This window comes from Oncorhynchus mykiss, chromosome 6 (assembly GCF_013265735.2).
Source record: "Oncorhynchus mykiss isolate Arlee chromosome 6, USDA_OmykA_1.1, whole genome shotgun sequence".
NCBI lineage: Eukaryota > Metazoa > Chordata > Actinopteri > Salmoniformes > Salmonidae > Oncorhynchus > Oncorhynchus mykiss.
Window position 1 is genome coordinate 83173152 of NC_048570.1, and position 21118 is coordinate 83194269.

Consider the following 21118-nt stretch of genomic DNA (forward strand, 5'->3'; position numbering starts at 1 on the left):
CTGACAGATTATGAAACTTTTTTACAACAATGTGCATTATAAAGAGGCCACTATTTTTCTAAACTCTAGTTAAAAAAAAATGCCTCCTTCAAATGAAATCACACTGACAGATCATAATGAAGTTTCCGGTATGTCTTATGCACTTTGAACCATGAAAATAACCCTGAAGGTTCTGCATTGTTAGAATTTCAATAAATGTGTGACTGGTGACTTGATGCAGAATTTGGCACATGGACACAAGGATAATTCATTAAGAAATGAAGTGCTGTAATGATTCGCAAATTTGTAAAACAAAAATTAGCCAACTATTCAATGGAAAGCATCAACCAGAATACAGGGAAGTTTATTTTATAATGGCCTGTTTGTGACTTCTTCATAATTGTTGGTTCCATTTGATTATCACATCATTGATACTTACTATACAGGTAGTAGGAAAATAAAATGAAAACATAACAGACCAAACAAAAGTAGTTCTCTCCACACGCTCTTTTTAAGATTAAAAGCATTGGTCACCAAATATCATGGTCAAACGTTATGACACCACAGCCACCGCCATGCCGGCAGCCATCTTGTTCATGTCCTTAGATGGCAACTTCCTGTAGAACCTGTGTCCCCTGTCGTCGCTGTCCTCAAACACGAAGCCCGGCAGGGAGTCGTAGCTAGCTGGACAAACGCTGATCCTACAACACAAAATCATACCATTACCTGAATGATATACGATAAAATACCAGAAAATGCAATACCTTTATTGTTCGCTCGTGGAAAATAATCTTGCTGCAAGTTCAGCACATCATAATCATCCACAAATTCACAACACCAGCACTTATTAAGGTTGAGGTTATAAAAGTGATTCAGGTTTACATCAGACATTCATTTCATTCAGGTGGTAAAACAGCTTCACTTTCGTTTGATGTCCCTCCTGGGATGTACCGGCTGATTCCAGGGGACTCCAGACTAAATGCTTGTAGGTTAACTTTGTGTGTCAAATCAAATGTTACTCATCACGTACACAGTTTACAGCAGGTATAAACAGTGCAGCGAAATGCTCAGCGTGTGTGTGCATCTCTGCTGGGTAACTGTGTGTGTGTGTGTGTTACCTCTTGGGGGTGAACTCTGTGCTGTACATGGTGCCGCTCTCCAATGGGGCATCAGCCCTCAAGGGGGCGTGAGCTGGCTTGAAGCTCACATTGGGCTGCAGTTCGTGGGGTGTAAAATGGGCCTGGATAAGAGAATACAATCAAATAGAATAGATTTTCAAATAATGGCTTCTAAGAATGTGGCCTGGAGCCAAAGAGAGGCAGGGGCTCTGCTACACTCTTAGAAAAAAAGGTGCTATTTAGAACCTAAAAGGGTTATTCGGCTACCCCCATAGGATAACCCTTTGAAGAACCCTTTTTGGCTGTAATCCAAAAGTGTTCTACCGGGAACCAAAAAAAGGGTACTCCTACGGGGACTGCCGAAGAACAAACTTGAAACCCTTTTTTCTAAGGGTGTATATGTGTAGATAATTGAGCAGTGTCTCAAAGAACACCCTAAACCCACCCATATCTGGCCAAAACTAGTGCACTCCATGGAGGCAGTACTGAGAACTGGCCGGTGATTTCAGATGGTAGGTACCATAATATCTCCTATTGTTGTGTCCTTCCACAGGGCACTTAGCCCCTAAAACAGCTCCATAGGTGCTACAATGTATCTGATCCTGTGCTCCTCCCAAAAGTATTTTTCTATAGGCAGGGTGTGATTTGAGAATTGCCCTGGCATGCCAATGGAAACAGAAGAGTCTTGAATTGCCTTGAAAGTGGTGAGGTGGTCCATCCTTCCGGTGGCTCTCTGCATCTCCTCAGGCTTCTTGATCATGGCCTGTCTCTTGACCTCCCAAGGCTGGTAGTCATCCCTCATGGTGGTGCAGACCTGGAGGTAGTGGGGTGGGAACGTTCATTTTGATGCTACAATAAACGTACCCCAAAAAATCCCAACTGACCCGGTTACAGGACAAAATGAGAACACCGTTTTGAACGTAATAAAACATATATTCAATCATATTTATGTGCTGTTGAAATAATCTCCCAAGAATTTAACAGCAAACACTTTAGTGAACAACATAACTATAATATTACATCAGAACATCCATATCAGTAAGACACGATATCAGTATGGCAATACATAGAAGTATAACAACATAACTATAATATTACATCAGAACATCCATATCAGTAAGACACGATATCAGTATGACAATACATAGAAGTATAACAACATAACTATAATATTACATCAGAACATCCATATCAGTATGACACGATATCAGTATGGCAATACATAGAAGTACAACAACATAACTATAATATTACATCAGAACATCCATATCAGTAAGACACGATATCAGTATGGCAATACATAGAAGTATAACAACATAACTATAATATTACATCAGAACATCCATATCAGTAAGACACGATATCAGTATGGCAATACATAGAAGTATAACAACATAACTATAATATTACATCAGAACATCCATATCAGTAAGACACGATATCAGTATGGCAATACATAGAAGTATAACAACATAACTATAATATTACATCAGAACATCCATATCAGTAAGACACAATATCAGTATGACAATACATAGAAGTACAACAACATAACTATAATATTACATCAGAACATCCATATCAGTATGGCAATACATATAGGTACAACAACATAACTAATATTACATCAGAACATCCATATCAGTAAGACACGATATCAGTATGGCAATACATATAGGTACAACAACATAACTAATATTACATCAGAACATCCATATCAGTAAGACACGATATCAGTATGACAATACATAGAAGTACAACAACATAACTAATATTACATCAGAACATCCATATCAGTAAGACACAATATCAGTATGGCAATACATAGAAGTACAACAACATAACTAATATTACATCAGAACATCCATATCAGTAAGACACAATATCAGTATGGCAATACATAGAAGTATAACAACATAACTATAATATTACATCAGAACATCCATATCAGTAAGACACGATATCAGTATGGCAATACATAGAAGTACAACAACATAACTATAATATTACATCAGAACATCCATATCAGTAAGACACGATATCAGTATGACAATACATATAGGTACAACAACATAACTATAATATTACATCAGAACATCCATATCAGTAAGACACGATATCAGTATGGCAATACATAGAAGTACAACAACATAACTATAATATTACATCAGAACATCCATATCAGTAAGACAATACAAGTACAACAACATAACTATAATATTACATCAGAACATCCATATCAGTAAGACACGATATCAGTATGACAATACATAGAAGTATAACAACATAACTATAATATTACATCAGAACATCCATATCAGTAAGACACGATATCAGTATGACAATACATAGAAGTACAACAACATAACTATAATATTACATCAGAACATCCATATCAGTATGGCAATACATATAGGTACAACAACATAACTAATATTACATCAGAACATCCATATCAGTAAGACACGATATCAGTATGGCAATACATATAGGTACAACAACATAACTATAATATTACATCAGAACATCCATATCAGTAAGACACGATATCAGTATGGCAATACATAGAAGTACAACAACATAACTATAATATTACATCAGAACATCCATATCAGTAAGACACGATATCAGTATGGCAATACATAGAAGTACAACAACATAACTATAATATTACATCAGAACATCCATATCAGTAAGACACGATATCAGTATGGCAATACATAGAAGTACAACAACATAACTATAATATTACATCAGAACATCCATATCAGTAAGACACGATATCAGTATGGCAATACATAGAAGTACAACAACATAACTATAATATTACATCAGAACATCCATATCAGTAAGACACGATATCAGTATGACAATACATAGAAGTACAACAACATAACTAATATTACATCAGAACATCCATATCAGTAAGACACGATATCAGTATGGCAATACATATAGGTACAACAACATAACTAATATTACATCAGAACATCCATATCAGTAAGACACGATATCAGTATGACAATACATATAGGTACAACAACATAACTATAATATTACATCAGAACATCCATATCAGTAAGACACGATATCAGTATGGCAATACATAGAAGTATAACAACATAACTATAATATTACATCAGAACATCCATATCAGTAAGACACGATATCAGTATGGCAATACATAGAAGTACAACAACATAACTATAATATTACATCAGAACATCCATATCAGTAAGACACGATATCAGTATGACAATACATAGAAGTACAACAACATAACCGCTAAACGATATATCAGCCCAGCAATATATTAACAGGTGCAGTGCATTCGGAAAGTATTCAGACCCCGGTACTTTAAAAAAACTATATACGTTAGCCTTATTCAGAAATGGTTTAAATACATGTTTGTCCTCATCAATCTACACACAATACCCATAATGGCAAAGGAAGGAGAAGTCAAAAAATAAAATAAGAAAATAAAAATATTGCATTTACATAATTATTCACAGACTTTACTCAGTACGTTGTTGAATTTACAGTCTTCTTGTGTATGACGCTACAAGCTCGGCACACGTATTTGGGGTGGCAGGTAGCCTAGTGGTTAGAGTGTTAGGCCAGTAAGGTTGCTGGATCGAATCCCTGAGCTGACAAGGTAAAAATCTTTCATTCTGCCCCTGAACAAGGCAGTTAACCCACTGTTCCTAGGCCGTCATTGTAAATAAGAATTTGTTCTTAACTGACTTGCCTAGTTAAATAAATGAATAAAATAAACTGGGGAGTTTCTCCCATTCTTCTCTGCAGATCTTCTCAAGTTCTGTCAGGTTGGATGGGGAGTGTCGCTGCAAAGACATTCAAAAACTTGTCCCAAAGCCACTCCTTTGTCTTGGCTGTGTGCTTAAGGTCATTGTCCTGTTGGAAGGTGAACCGTGGCCCCAGTCGGAGGTCCTGAGCGCTCTGGAACAGGTTTTCATCAAGGATCTCTGTACTTTCCTCCGTTCATCTTTCCCTTAATCCTGTCTAGTCTCCCAGTCCCTGCCGCTGAAAAACATCCCCACAGCATGGTGCTGCAACCACCATGCTTGGGAGGGTGCCAGGTTTCCTCCAGACTTGATGCTTGGCATTCAGGCCAAAGCGTTAAATCTTGGTTTCATCAGCAGAGAATCTGTCCACTCTACCATAAAGGCCTGATTGGTAGAGTTCTGCAGAGATGGTCCATTTAAGAATGATGGAGACCACTGTGTTCTTGGGGACCTTCAATGCTGTAGAAATGTTTTGGTACCCTTCCCCAGATCTGTGCCTCGTCACAATCCTGTCTCGCTGTTTTGCCGACAATTCCTTCAACCTCATGCCTTGGTTTTTGCTCTGACGTGCACTGTCAACTGTGGGACCTTATATAGACAGCTGTGTGCCTTTCAAATCATGTCCAATCAATTGAATTTACCACAGGTGGACTCAAATCAAGTTGTAGGAACATCTCAAAGATGATCAATGGAAACCGGATGCACCTGAGCTCAATTTTGAATCTCATAGCAAAAGGTCTGTATTGTATTTTTACTTGTTTTTATAAATTATGTCAAAAATGTCTAAATACCTGTTTTTACTTTGTCATTATGAGGTATCATGTGTAGATTCATGAGGATGTTTTTCAATTGATTAAATAGAATAAGGCTATAATATAACAAAATGTGGAAAAAGTCAAAGGGTCTGAATACTTTCTGAATGCACTGTAAATATTTAGACCATTTGCTAGGGGACTTGAAATTGAGCTCAGGTGCATCTTCAGATGACTCTGACAGAATGACATTTCAGCAATCATGCCAAGCGTCACATCTGGTGGAAACCTGCCACCATCCCTACGGTGAAGCATGGTGGTGGCAACATCATGCTGTAGGGATGTTTTTCAGTGGCAGGCCCTGGAAGACTAGTCAGGATCGAGGGCAAGATGAATGGAGCAAAGTACAGAGATCCTTGATGAAAACCTGCTCCAGAGCACTCAGGACCTCAGACTGGGATGAAGGTTCACCTTCCAACAGGACAAGACCCTAAGAACATAGCCAAGACAACGCAGGAGTGGCTTCGGGACAAGTCTCTGAATGTCCTTGAGTGGCTCAGCCAGAGCCTGGATTTGAACCTGATCGAACCTATGGAGAGACCTGAAGATAGCTTTGCAGCGACTCTCCCCATCGAACCTGATCAAACCTATGGAGAGACCTGAAGATAGCTTTGCAGCGACTCTCCCCATCGAACCTGACATTTGCCAACATTTCTAAAAACATGTTTTTAATTTGTCGTTATGCTGTATTGTGTGGAGATTGAGGGCAAAAAAATATTTAATCCACTTTAGAATAAGGCTGTAACGTAACAAAATGTGGAAAAAGTCAAGAGGTCTGAATACTTTCTGAATGCCTGTATCGTCTCATCCCCACCTGGAAGGGAGCTGATGACTTGGTGGGCCGATTGAAGGGCTTGGCAGAGATGAAGGGCTGGATGTTGTGTTGGACGTAGACTGAACCAGACGTGGTGCTCATGTCCATGTGCTCTGTGGGGCTGACGTACTGCAGGCTCTTGTGCAGCTGAGGCAGGGACACGGGCCACTGCTGGAAACGCTCCTTAAACTCTGTGCTGCTCTGAAAGGGAACGTCAGACGTCACCTAGGAACAGAGTAGAGTGGAATAGAGGTTTATTGTTCACCCTCAGATGGACATTTGACTTTGGTTTCACCTCAGTAACATACATCAACTCACCAGATAATCATATTGAAAATAACAACACATTCAAACAAAACTACACGTCTATCTTGAATCTGCACTTCAATGAGATTATTTTACATTTTAGTCATTTAGCAGACGCTCTTATCCAGAGCAACTTAACCCTAATTGCTCTTGTAAGTGCCTTGCTCAAGGGCACATCAAGAGATTTCACCTAGTCAGCTCGGTTACTGGCCCAACCTCTTAACCGCTAGGCTTCCACCCAGAGATATTTCATCAGCCACTGTCTACTAATGATCAAATACCAGTTGAAGTTATCACTGGCCAGAAAAGGTAAGTGAAGAGGAGTGAGTTAGTGAGATATTAATCTGGGTTAACCTAGAACTAAAATCATGTGCTCGATTACATAGTCTGTGACTAGTGAGATGTCATTAAACACAGCGTTACCTTTCCAGGGTTAGGCTTATAGCTCTGGGGCAGCTGTCCTGGCAGGCCCTGGTAGTCTCTTCGGTTGGTGGTGAGGTCTTGTAGGGGCTGGCTACTGGGTTTATAGGGCTCTGGAGCCTTCACCCAGCGTGCCTCCAGAGGGTGGGACACATAGCACTGCTGGTTACTGGTCACCCCATCGAAGGGGGTATCGGACATTTTGGGGATACTGGAAGGCTTGAAGCTCTCCCTGGGGGCAAGGCCTCGGGAGAGGAAGTCGTCCTGGAAGGTGGTGTGGCCGTCGAACTTGGCGTCTGGCGGGTGGTAGGTCAGGTCGGGTTTCTTCAGCTCCCGCTTGCACATCTCCCACTGTCGGAAATCCTCTTGAAACATTAAAAGAGTTGAAACATTAAAAGATTTGTATGTGTTAGTTTTGGTTATAATCATAGTTTATTTATAGAGAGCATTTGTTATGATGTAATTTTGATGTATAAAATATCCCATAGAAATTGCAACGTATTAACTTTAAATGCCAATATTTCTTATATAATACTAAAATAAGGATCACTGTGCGGTACCCCTTGTAGAAATGTGTCATGTGTCTGGTATTCATCAAACAACTCAGAATAGCTCACCTTTGTATGTAGGCACTGTATCCATTTTGTGCCCTGTTGTGCGTACCCTCTCGCTGGGTCTGGAAGGGGCGAAGGGTTGGACCTCATAAAGGCTGTAGTCCTGTTTGTAGGTGGTCCCCAGATCTATGTCTCCAGGTTTGGGTTTGTACTCCGCCTGCTGTTTCCCTGGGCGTCGAGTCACCACGTAGGGAATAAAGTCAGTCCTAGGAAGAGCGAGAGAGTAACCAGTCTTTTTCATTCATTTGGGATTGAGACCTCTGTGGATAACTCCTAATTAATATAGTTAGTGATATCTACATAATAGGTTGACTTTGGAATAGGGTCAATTTTTAGAGACCACTTAAAGGTACATTTTCCAAAATCCCCTCAAAACCGCATGAGGGGTGTGTGTGTGTGTGTGCGTGTGTGTGTGCGCCTCAAAAGACTTTGCATTAAATGAGAGTGGTTGAATAGCAGAAGATTGACACAGTCTCAAATAGCACCCTATTTCCTTACATTTGGTTGTACACTACTTTTGTCCCCTGCCCTATGTGGCATTCTTGGCCAAAAGTAGTGTACTTGAAAGGGATTGGTGTTTCATTAAGGTGTGATCCATGACTAAGGCGTTTACTTGAATGTAGTAGTTCCATCCATTCTCCCCCGGTCACCGTGGTTAACAGGCTTTGGTTTCAGGCTCTGGGGCGGGTTGTATCTTCCATAGGCGGGGTACTTCTCTGTGTACTCGGTCAGGACACATGTCACATTGGGCTTTCCATACAGAGCTGTGGGTTGGTGGGGGCAGCGATGGCGTCTAGACAGAGGGCAAAGTTCAAAACTTTATTTTACTGAACGTGCTCTATCTTAAACTTGACAGCTGTGCTGACGTGCATTAACAGTGGACTAATGAACACAATACCAATAGAGTGTAGTATTAATTTACAATGCAATTATGGTGACTGGCAGTGAGTTAGGCTAGTTACGTAGCATGCCACCCTACACTTAGAAAGAGCATTCTCTGCATGAAATAACAGACTAGTCATCTTAACTCTTCCTTAGGTTAAGTGCAGAATGGAAACCAGCAGGCTGGGTGTGAGCAATTATCTACCTGGTTATGCAATGCAATGAATGTGTACTGACTGAGCTTGGTGTGAATTCTTTAAAAGAATGCCAGACTTGTATTTCATCTTAGATTAACAGACATTTAACTCAATATGATGCATCAGCCATGCATTTCTATTGCATCTATGGTGACTTAACAGGCACAGTAACATAATTCATTCCCATGGTCAGACTCAGAATCAGAAAAACATGATTGCATTCACTGACCTATTTCAAAGGCGTATGAAAACATTGTGCAACAATCACATGATAATAAACCAAACATGATAATACCCTACATTGGAGTATTGTGTTAACATAGTTAGTTGGGGGTCAAATAAAGAGTAGAAGAAAAAAAACTGAACTTGAATAAACTGACAACTGTAATCAATAGGATACCAATGTCAGAAATCATGGGCTACATTTTCAATGATTGCTGTGGATTTTGAATAGCTGATATCGTTTCAGGGTAATAAGAAATGCACTAGTTTCTGTGTAACCAAGGGCATTGTCTTTACTCATGTCAGGGAGTGTCTGTGAGCAAGTGATAATAGAGACATAGCTAGCTACACAGCATTGTGAGTTATGGTAGGTCTACAGATATAAATAAAGGCAGACACGTGTCCTTGTATTGGTGAAATGACAAATGTAGCTAGACTATGCAAAAAAGGCACATCGTAGCTATGTGCTACTAGTGCAACAATATTTTCCTGGGCAATATTTTTTTTCCATGACTAGCCATTGGACAACTTGGAAAAATGGCAAAAGTGTCTATTTATTTTGCCGCTGAATACTCATTCTTGTGACAGTCAATTTCTGACAATTTACAATGCCATATGGGTCGTTCTAAGAATTTCAGCATTTCTAGTTTTGTAGCGAAAGGAATGGCAAATGGATTGGATAGAGTTTTTACAATAGTGATTCATAATGAATGTTAGTCAATAATACATACAATTTTTTCCATTTAATGTCAACTCCATGCACTACTTGGCATACGCGTGTCAATTCACTAGTTAGTCAACCCTAAATTAACGCACGGAAATAATTTATCCACACACAAACTTGTGGAAACACTGGTAATCTCATGAATGTAATCATACTTTTTTTTACTAGACTAAATCAATACATCCTCCTTACCCACAGCTGCAGATCTCACATATGCATAGCCGTTTCATGTCTTTGAGGGGGGAGGCTAGCGTGTTTCTGCAATCCCACAAACACCGCCCGACAGCTCCGTTCTTTTATACCTCAGTGGACAGCTCGCGCTACTGTGCAGTTTTGTTTCTATGGAAGCAGCACGTTACCCCAGCAACCGCTGAGCTTCCTAGTAACGACGTAACGTACCACGTCATTTAAACAGCGGCGTCAACATTTTACGTATTGTTCCGGGCAAACAACGTGAGTGAGTTGTGTCCACGTTTGTGTTTTATGTGACTTTTGTCGCATAATATTGAGATTTCTTATATGATATGATCATTTATTTTAGGTTATGAATCATATATATAGTAATATACTACTTTGTATACAAAGCTAACATTGTTGTCCACGTTTCTTTTAGCTGAGTGCAGCATATTGTAAAATACTGTAAGTTGCAGCTACATATCAAGCACCTTTTGTATTGCTGTCATTCAGAATGGAGGTGTGTTGTCTTACTAAATTTGCTGTGTTGAGTGCACTGGCACTGATCAGTATTTATTGCAGTAGCTAGCTAGCTAGGTAATAGTGACATTACTAGATGATATCTCCTAAAGTTTGTTTCCTCGCCTGATGTATTAGCTAGTCCAAAGCAGTCAAACATGGGACACACCAGTTTGGATAAGATCAAAGCACTACAGAAGAATCCAGCCAACGTCAGGAACCTGTGCATTCTGGCACACGTGGACCATGGTAGGTTCCATTGACTTGATTATTGAGAATGTTGCACGGGATAATACTGTACAGGGTCACGATGACAGTTGTTTGCATGCATGACCATTTGTAGTGACACTCCATTCATATCCAGCACTATCTATTTTGCAGGCAAAACAACTCTGGCAGATAGCTTGGTGGCCAGCAATGGCATTATATCAAGTCGCTTAGCCGGAAAGGTTAGTATGACTTGATCTCAATCATCTGTAGTGGTATTATCCTTGTCATACTTCTGTAGCCAGACTTTGTTATTTGGCCCTTTTACTAATCTAGTTGTGTGTCCCTGATCTACACATTGATCTGTGATATGGTCATGTATACATCTGTGTTCTGATGTTGTTTCTGTATTAGCTGAGGTACCTGGACAGCCGGGAGGATGAGCAGATCCGAGGGATCACGATGAAGTCCAGCGCTATCTCACTGCACTATGCTTCTGGTAAGACAACACAGTAGGAACATGTTGACTTGGATACGTTGAGACCTGTTGTGAGGCGGACTACTTGTCTCCGTCTAATTGACCCTTGCGTGTGTGTGTGTGTGTGTGCGTGCCTGTGTGTGTGTGTCTCAGGGGAGAAGGACTACCTGATAAACTTGATTGACTCTCCGGGCCATGTGGACTTTTCGTCTGAGGTGTCCACCGCCGTCAGACTATGTGATGGGGCCATTGTCATCGTAGATGCTGTGGAGGGAGTTTGTCCACAGGTAAGGCAATTACATTACAGAAATGTGGCAGTTTTAAAGCTAATTTCCTGCAAGTCTATGCATTTTGCTGTGTTTTTCAAGACTAATTCATTGTTTTGGGAATTTTCTCCCTTACTGTCTAGCTTTTATTTGCATGATTGTTAGTTCTCAAAGATTATATTATTTGAAGAAAGATCTCTACATACTTTATATCTGGCTTTAGATGGTTCAGTTTACACAAGGTGTTTTTTCATCCTGAAAATGAATAATAAAAAATGTAATATATTTAAAACATGTATACGCTGTTTGGACTTAGGCGACCCGAAAAGGCTTAGGTGGCCTGTGCAAGGATTTCAATTGCAGAAAAATCCCTGTCATTGTTTTGGAATGTGATATGAATATTTGTCGCTCTACTTTCTGAAACATTGTGGCACTTTCATTTTGTCTTTGTTTACGTGAGACTTCGTCATTTACTCAGAGTATCTGTGTGTGTGTGTGTCCGCCCATCCGTCCGTAGACCCAAGCAGTGCTGCGTCAGGCATGGCTGGAGAACATCAGGCCTGTGCTGGTGATCAACAAGATTGACCGGCTCATCATGGAGCTGAAGCTCACCTCTCAGGAAGCCTACACACACCTGCAGAAGATTCTAGAACAGGTGAGTCCCTGACCTCTAAAGACAAGTGTGATTAATCAAAAAACACAAGACAGAAACAGTATACCTGCCATATAAGTAGCACACAATTAATTGCCCCTGAGGGTAAGTTGAATCGAACTGAACTGAATTGAATGTACTGTTTTCGGTTAAGGAATCAGTTATAACAGAGACATGTTCTGGAACGTTTATGATTCTTAATACAGAAGTATATTAAAGAAGTGTATTAAACAGAAGTGTATTTCCCTCCTCACAGGTGAATGCAGTGACAGGCTCTCTGTTTACCTCTAAAGTGCTGGAGGACCGCGCGGTGAAAGAGGAGCGGGCGGAGGAAGATAAGGAGGAGGGGGACATCAAGCCTGCTGAATGTCCCGGGTCAGAGCAGGTGTACGACTGGAGCGCCGGGCTAGAGGATTCGGACGACTCCCAGCTCTACTTCTCTCCAGACCAGGGGAATGTGGTCTTCGCCAGTGCCATAGACGGATGGGGCTTCAGGTGGGTCCTGGGTTATATGCATTAGTGCACACCGTAGCAAAACGTTTTGCAACTGAAAACAAAAACCAGCATTTCTTATTGGACATGTTCAGGAGGTAGTCACTCCCCTTTTGGGCATGTTTGCTCCTGTTTGGTTCCTAGTGAATACGACGCTGGTCTTCTAAAGGTCTTGGGGGTCTGTAGCCTTGGGTCTGTTCAGAAGGGCATTATTTTGCAAAAAAAATATATATATTGCATTTACATAAGTGTTCAGACCCTTTACTCAGTACTTTGTTGAAGTACATTTGGCAGCTGGGCCACTCAAGGACATTGAGACTTGTCCCAAAGCCACTCCTGCGTTGTCATGGCTGTGTGATTAGGGTCGTTGTCCTGTTGGAAGTTGAACCTTCGCCCCAGTCTGAGGTCCTGAGCACCCTGGAGCAGGTTTTCATCAATGATCTCTCTGTACTTGGCTCCATTCATCTTTCCCTTAATCCTGACATCCCCACAGCATGATGATGCTGCCACCACCATGTTTCACCATAGGGATGGTGCCAGGTTTCCTCCAGACATGACGCTTGGCATTCAAGCCAAATAGTTAAATCTTGGTTACATCAGATCAGAGAATCTTGTTTTCTTATGGTCTGAGAGTCTTTAGGTGCCTTTTGGCAAACTCCAAGCTGGCTGTCATGTGCATCTTACTGTGGAGTGGCTTCCGTCTGGTCACTCTACCATAAAGGCCTGATTGGTGGAGTGCTGCAGAGATGGTTGTCCATCTGGAAGGATCTCCCATCTCCATGAAATCTAGCTATGTCAGAGTGACCAGTGGGTTCTTGGTCCCTTCTTCCTCAATTACTCAGTTTGGCCGGGCGGCCAGCTCTAGGAAGAGTCTTGGTGGTTCCAAACTTCTTCCATTTAAGTATGATGGAGACCACTGTGTTCTTGGGGACCTTCCCCAGATCTGTGCCTCGACACAATCCTGTCTCGGCGCTCTACAGACAATTCCTTCGACCACATGGCTTGGTTTTTTCTCTGACAAGCACTGTCAACTATATAGACAGGTGTATGCCATTCCAAATCATGTCCAATCAATTGAATTTACCACAGCTGGACTCCAATGAAGTTGTAGAAACATCTCAAGGATGACCATTGGCTACACGATGCATCTGAGCTTAATTTTGAGTCTCATAGTTAAGGGTCTGAATACTTATATAAATAAGGTATTTTGGTTGTACATTTATTTGTTTTATGCATTTGCACAAATTTCTAAAAACCTCTTGTCACTTTGACATTATGGGGTATTATGTGTAGATTAATGAGAATTGTAATTTTTTAAATCAATTTTAGAATAAGGCTGTAACGTAACAAAATGTGGAAAAAAACAATGTGTCTGAAACTTCCCAAATGCACTGTATGTGGAACCATCAATACATGTCTTGGGAGTTGGTCAGGTATTTGGTTATTGTTGAAATGTCCACTAGGTGGCGCTTTTGCCTTAGCTTTCAGAGAAGGAAAAGAGGGTATAATTCTGCATGACTGCAATTGATGTAGAATTCTAAATAACCAGCTGAGTAGGAAGAGGACTTTAGCTCTTGTTCACATAACAGTCAAAACATCTCAAACCCAATGTAATGATATTTCAGCCTAGCCAGCCTGCACATTCTTATGTCCCTCAAATCAGGTCAGTGCTCGGCTAGCAAGGTGTTTAATGTTCTCCCCCATGCTACAGAGCAGTCACATAGTAACTACTAAAGACAGACTAGACTATGCATTGTAGTCATTAGTGTGTCTGTTTTATACAGGTGTGTACACAAGGACATAGATACCTTGTTTTGAGGGCAGCTGTGGCTCTAGGATCTATGAAAATAACCAATGAAGTCAGTGTTATTCAGTGGAAGTCAGTGTTATTCAGTGGAAGTCAGTGTTATTCAGTGGAAGTCAGTGTTATTCAGTGGAAGTCAGTGTTATTCAGTGGAAGTCACTGTTATTCAGTGGAAGCCAAGTGTTTTACAAGCGATGTTGACCGACACCCATTCAAGTGACGCATTGCTCATTTCTTGTCTATAAAGCTCTGTTTTGACAACTCAAACACATCACTGAGAATTACAAACAGGCATAGATTTCAAATGTTCAGTGCAGGCTATTGTCAGTAAAGGCCTCTGTACAACCACAATCTACAACAAAGAGGCTGAAGCATAATGGAGAGGAAATATCAATCAATCACTGTGGTGTTTAGCTTTTCTGTCGTTGTTATTTTCCAGCGTTAGCAGCTTTGTGTGTTTTCTTGTAGTATCCAGCAGTTTGCCCAGATCCACAGCCAGAGGATGGGCATCAGGGCTGAGGTGCTCCTGAAGACTCTCTGGGGAGACTTCTACCTCAACGCTAAAGCCAAGAAGATCATGAAGGGAGCTCACGTAAGACCAATGCTAACGTTCTACCACAGTAATGAATGCTAAGAGTTGCGTCCCAAATAGCACCTTATTCCCTTTATAATGCACTACTTTTGACCAAGGCCCACAGTGCTCAACAGTAGTGCACTATATACGGAATTTGGGACAGTAGCTGTGTCCAAAATCTGCCTTCTACTTACTAAAACTTCATACTGTGTGCTAATCATACCACATACTATTAAGAATGTAATGTTTAGTAAAAACGTATGCAGTAAGCAACAAATGTCAACATACTAGGCTCATCATACTGAGGCTTCATCTGATGCACAATTAATTTGTTCCCTGCCATTTGTTCATTTTTGTCATCTTATCTGATTATCAGCTGTTGTCAAACACACGTGGGTCTGAAAGGAGCATTCTGTTCCTCAATACTGTGCAGCAAATTCTTCCCGATGAAATGAGTATGACATCCTGGCATTAAAATCATACTAAGTTTTCAACATTTCAGAGTACTATTTAAAACACAAGTATGGGTATTTGGACAGGCCCACAGACTAAGTGTTGCAGCTGTATGGTGCTAATGGGTTCCACGTTATACTACTAAAGCCACTCTGTTGCAGACTCCCACTCAGAACCACACTAGCTTCTGACCCTTCTGGCTGCATTAGCCGTTAGCCTTCAGCGCTAGCTAGTAGACAGTACGGAGAGGGCAGCACAATATCCCTAAGTTATAGTGCTGTTTGTTGTGTTGGCCCTTGAATTGTCCTTATGTTCATTATTAACATCCAGTAGGGACCTTTATTTTGAGCATTTGTAATTTGTTGTGTTCATTTGGTCGTACAGTGGGACTCTGGGAGAGACTAGCATAATGAACATGCATTACACACAGACCGTCACATTCTCAGACTGTTCAAATATCTAATCAGTCATTAGACGGATCAATATAATGTTTCCTCCACTATAGAACAGAGTAGACTCATCCACACACAGTCCAACCTTCAGTCTGTCCCATTGATTTTCAGTCCATAGAAAGTGGATGATAGAGCTTTTAGTGCAGCCAGTAGCCAGCCCTCTCAGAGAGATGAAGGCACCATATTCCCTCTATAGTCCACTACCTTTGTCCAGGGCCCATAGGGAATAGAATGCTTGCTTTGAGTGCTACGGAGGTTTGACTTCGTATGATATATTTCAGCTCTTGTTCTACATTCGGTGACACAGGGTCATATTTGGATTGGTGCACTTTTAGAAAGCGAGTCGTTTTACAGTACTGGAGCTGAGAGACTGGACGGGTTGACCTATGCGCTGGTGTGTGTGTGCGTACATGACTGTGTGCGCCTATGCACTTTGGTGTGTGTGTGCGTGCGTTCACTCAGTGCACTTGGTGAGAAACACAGCACTGTGTGTGCCTCTTCAGAGCTTTCATAATCCCACACAGCAGCCTATTTGTTGGAACAGCCAGCTATTAACGCCAGTACACCATGTCTGTAGTGCACTATATACAGGGTAGGGTGCTATTTGTGATGCATCCATAGTGAAGACAATAGTGCATAAATCCAATCAATGATTCTCCATCTGTTTCTGAAAGATCCATTTTCTCACTCTTTCTTCCTCTTCCTGTAATTCTCTCTACAGGCCAAAGGAAAGAAGCCTCTGTTTGTTCAGCTCGTCCTGGACAACATATGGAGTTTATATGACGCTGTTGTTACCAGACGGTAAGGGATCTCTGAAGATGTGATCTCTATCTCTATGCTGTTATGGTTCCTTGCAGCACCTTTGTTAAATGTTGAAGTGTGTATGAAGATGGAGTGCTTTTGAGATGTGAATGATGATGTACGTGTGCTCTCTCTCCTCTCAGAGACAAGGAGAAGATAGAGAAGATGATGATGTCACTAGGTGTTAAGGTGATGACCAGAGACTCGCGTCACTCCGACCCCAAAGTCCTCCTCTCTGCCATCTGCAGCCAGTGGCTCCCCGTCTCACAGGCTGTGCTGTGTATCCTACCTCTGTCTGTCTGTGTGTGTGTGTGTGTGTGTGTGTGTGTGTGTGTGCGCTTCCTTAACCCTGTGCCCCAGTCATGGTGTGTGATAAGCTGCCCAGTCCGTTGGACATGACCTCTGAGAGAATAGAGAGACTGATGAGTGTTGGAGCACGCAGGTTCCACTCACTACCCCTGCAGACCCAGGAACTGAAGACCGGTGAGACACACACACACACTGCAGTTGCAGAAAAGTTGTCTTGGTCTGCTGTATGTGGGTGGTTCAGTGCGTGGGGGAAGATGATGTGTGTGAGCTCTTCCACAGCCCACCTGGCATATTCTGCTTTTACGAAGGCATTTCTGTATCCTGTGAAGGTCTTAGTTTAGCAGACCTGCTAGTCATTTCCTCCCTCCACCCAGCCCCAGTTCAAGGCTTTCTTCTTTCTCAGACCGCCTGGCTATGGAGAGGAGAGTTGGCAGGGCTGGTCTCTTTCCAGCTCTCACCTCATGTTAACGAGATCAGTGTTGCTTTTAATGCACAGAACAGATTAAATGTTTTTAACAAAATATGAAAAATGGATACATTCAGGTAGTGCAGATCACCGTACCTCCAGATTTGACTACCTTGTTTAATGGATAATCAATGATATTCATATATCAATACATTTCCAGGGAAGCTGTTTGGTGTCTTCACTTGGGAACAAACAGAAGCTAAATGGGCCAAAATGGGCAGGGTTCTACCTAAATTAGTCCAATAAGAAACACGTTTTTTTGTTACGGTGTGCACTACTGAACATGTCCTAGGTGCCTTTAGAGCTTGGGCTAAAACGAGAGGCAATGTTTGAACATGTTCATGACCTCTATAGTATCTGGGTGGGTAAGGAGTAATACAGTACTCTGTTGAGAACAGAGACTTTCCTCCATTTAAAAGGCACATTTAAGCAAGAATGGAATATTATTTACTTTGAGTCAAGCTGTTAAATCCTATATTTTACACAGAGTTTATGCTGTGGTTTCTGTATACTGTGGTACTTGGTTCTCTTATTTAATTCTAACTATATGCTCAGTAACCTTGTCCTGTGTGTTCCCAGCCTTCATGCAGTGTTCCAGTGATGACACAGCCCCTGTCATTGTGTTTGTGTCCAAGATGTTTATGGTGGACGCCAAGGCCCTGCCTCAGAACAAACAGAGGTAAGTGTGTGTTTGGTGTGTTTGGTCCTGGACATCATGCAGAGGTACAGAAAGTGAGTGTGACTGTAGGAACGACACTAGATGGCACTCTTGTCTATGGGTTTCATGGTGTGTGTGTGTGTGTGTGTGTGTGTGTGTGTGTGTGTGTGTACACACTATTGGTCAAAAGTTTGTACACACCTACTCATTGAAGTGTTTTTTTCTTTATTTTGACTATTTTCTACATTGTAGAATAATAGTGAAGACATCAAAACTATGAAATAACACATGGAATCATGTAGTAACCAGAAAAGTGTTAACCTCTCTAGGGTACGTAAGACGGTAGCGTCCCACCTCTTCAACAGCCAGTGAAACTGCAGGGCGCCAAATTCAAAACAATAGAAATCCCATAATTAAAATTCCTCAAACATACATGTATTTTACACCATTTTAAATATACACTTGTTGTAAATCCAGCCACAGTGTCCGATTTCAAAAATGCTTTACGACGAACGCAAACCAAACGATTATGTTAGGTGAGTGCCTATTCACAGAATAACATAGCCATTTTTCCAGCCAAAGAGAGGATTCACAAAAAGCAGAAATATAGATACAATTAATCTCTAACCTTTGATGATCTTCATCAGATGACACTCATAGGACTTCATGTTACACAATACATGTATGTTTTGTTCGGTAAAGTTCATATTTATATCCAAAAATCTGAGTTTACATTGGTGCCTTACGTTCAGAAGTTCCAAAACATCCTTTGATTTTGCAGAGAGCCACATCAATTTACAGGAATACTCATAATAAACATTGCTAAAAGATACAACTGTTATGCATGGAATTGTAGATGCACTTCTCCTTGATGCAACTGCTGTGTCAGATTTAAAAAAAAGCTTTACGGAAAAAGCAAACCATGCAATATTCTGTGTCGGCGCTCAGAGCCCAATCAAGACACAATATTATGCAGTCAACAAAAGTCATAAATAGCATTAAATCTTCACTTACCTTTTGCTGATTTTCATCAGAATGCACTCCCAGGACTCCCACTTCCACAAGAAATTATTGTTTTGTTCGGTAATGTCCATCATTTATGTCCAAATAGTTACTTTTGTTAGCGCGTTTGGTAAACAAATCCAAAGTTACAAAGCGCGTTCACAAAAAGCAGACGAAATGTCAAAAAGTTCCGTAACAGTCAGTAGAAACATGTCAAACGATGTATTGAGTCAATCTTTAGGATGTTTTTAACATAAATCTTCAATAATGTTCCAACCGGAGAATTCCATTGTCTTCAGAAGTGCGATGAAACAGAGCTCCCTCTCATGTGAACGCGCATGGTCAGAGCATGATCAGCTCATGGCAGACCTTACTCATTCACTTCTCCTTCAGCCCCACTTCACAGTAGAAGCATCAGACAAGTTTCTAAAGACTGTTGACATCTAGTGGAAGCCTTAGGAATAGCAACATTACCAATATCCCACTGTATCTTCAATAGGGTCCGAGTTGAAAATCGACCAACCTCAGATTTCCCACTTACTGGTTGGATTTTTGTCTCAGGTTTTTGCCTGCCATATGAGTTCTGTTATACTCACAGACATCATTCAAACTGTTTTAGAAACTTCAGTGTTTTCTATCAAAATCTAATGATATGCATATTCTAGCTTTTATGGCTTTGTAGCAGGCCGTTTACTCTGGGCATGCTTTTCATCCGGATGTGAAAATACTGCCCCCTACCCCAAAGAAGTTAAGAAAATCTAAATATTTGAGATTCTTCAAATAGCCACTCTTTGCCTTGATGAAAGTTTTGCACACTCTTGGCATTCTCTCAACCAGCTTCATTAGGTAGTCCCCTGGAATGCATTTTAATTAACAGGTGTGCCTTCTTAAATGTTAATTTGTGTAATTTCTTTCCTTCTTAATTCGTTTGAGCCAATCAGTTGTGTTGTGCCAAGGTAGGGGGTTATACAGAAGATATCCCTATTTGGTAAAAGACCAATTCCATATTATGGCAAAAACCGCTCAAATAAGCAAAGAGAAACGACAGTCCATCATTTCTTTAAGACATGAAGGTCAGTCAATGTGGAACATTTCAAGAACTTTGAAAGTGCAGTCGCAAAAACCATCAAGCGCTGTGATGAAACGGGCTCTCATGAGGACCGCCACAGGAATGGAAGAACCAGAGTTACCCCTGCTGCAGAGGATGTTCATTAGAGTTACCAGCCTCAGAATTTGCAGCCCAAATAAATGCTTCACAGAGTTCAAGTAACAGACTGTAACAAACTGTTCAGAGGAGACTGTGTGAATCAGGCCTTCATGGTCGAATTGCTGCAAAGAAACCACTACTAAAGGATACCAATAATAAGAAGAGACTTGCTTGGTCCAAGAAACACGAGCAATGGACATTAGACCGCTGGAATGTGTCTTTTGGTCTGGAGTCCAAATTGGAGATTTTTGATTCCAACCTCTGTGTCTTTGTGAGACGCGGTGTCGGTGAACAGATGATCTCCGCATGTGTATTTCCCGCCGTGAAGCATGGAGGAGGGGGTATCATGGTGTGGGGGGTGCTTTGCTGGCGACACTGTGATTTATTTAGAACACTTAACCTGCATTGCTTCCACAGCATTCTGCAGCGATTCACCATCCCTTCTGGTTTGCGCTTAGTGGGACTATCATTTGTTTTTCAACAGGACAATGACCCAACACACCTCCAGACTGTGTAAGGGCTATTTTATCACGGAGGAGAGTGATGACCTGCTGCATCAGATGACCTGGCCTCCACAATTCCCCGACCGACAGAGTGAAGAAAAAGCAGCCAACAAGTGCTCAGCATATGTGGGAACTCCTTCAAGACTGTTGGAAAAACATTCCAGGTGAAGCTGGCTGAGAGAATGCCAAAGCTGTCATCAAGGCAAAGAG

At 41.2% G+C, this 21118-nt stretch overlaps 2 protein-coding genes across 5 annotated transcripts in view; one reads left to right on the forward strand and one right to left on the reverse strand.

Annotated features, from left to right (window-relative positions):
• Positions 1-315: 315 nt before the first annotated feature.
• On the reverse strand, positions 316-10217 carry LOC110512367 (stabilizer of axonemal microtubules 2-like). The gene is made up of 8 exons (XM_036981205.1): positions 10084-10217; positions 8480-8659; positions 7870-8072; positions 7256-7617; positions 6527-6751; positions 1792-1911; positions 1098-1219; positions 316-680 (listed from the first exon to the last, which is right to left on the reverse strand). Exons 1-8 carry the CDS (start codon positions 10119-10121, stop codon positions 533-535), a joined length of 1398 nt encoding a protein of 465 aa, XP_036837100.1. The 5' UTR covers positions 10122-10217; the 3' UTR covers positions 316-532.
• A 13-nt stretch (positions 10218-10230) lies between these two features.
• The window catches only part of LOC110506168 (elongation factor-like GTPase 1), a 102117-nt gene continuing 91229 nt past the window's right edge, over positions 10231-21118 (forward strand). Inside the window, exons 1-12 of one of the 4 annotated variants that reach the window (XM_036981202.1) lie at positions 10231-10344; positions 10723-10833; positions 10966-11033; positions 11206-11290; positions 11423-11556; positions 12053-12190; positions 12444-12682; positions 14952-15075; positions 16684-16763; positions 16907-17043; positions 17124-17246; positions 18118-18217. In XM_036981202.1, coding sequence (XP_036837097.1) covers positions 10743-10833; positions 10966-11033; positions 11206-11290; positions 11423-11556; positions 12053-12190; positions 12444-12682; positions 14952-15075; positions 16684-16763; positions 16907-17043; positions 17124-17246; positions 18118-18217 — 1319 coding nt within the window. In that variant the 5' untranslated portion in view covers positions 10231-10344; positions 10723-10742. The other 3 variants (XM_036981204.1, XM_036981201.1, XM_036981203.1) reach the window with 3 other exon arrangements.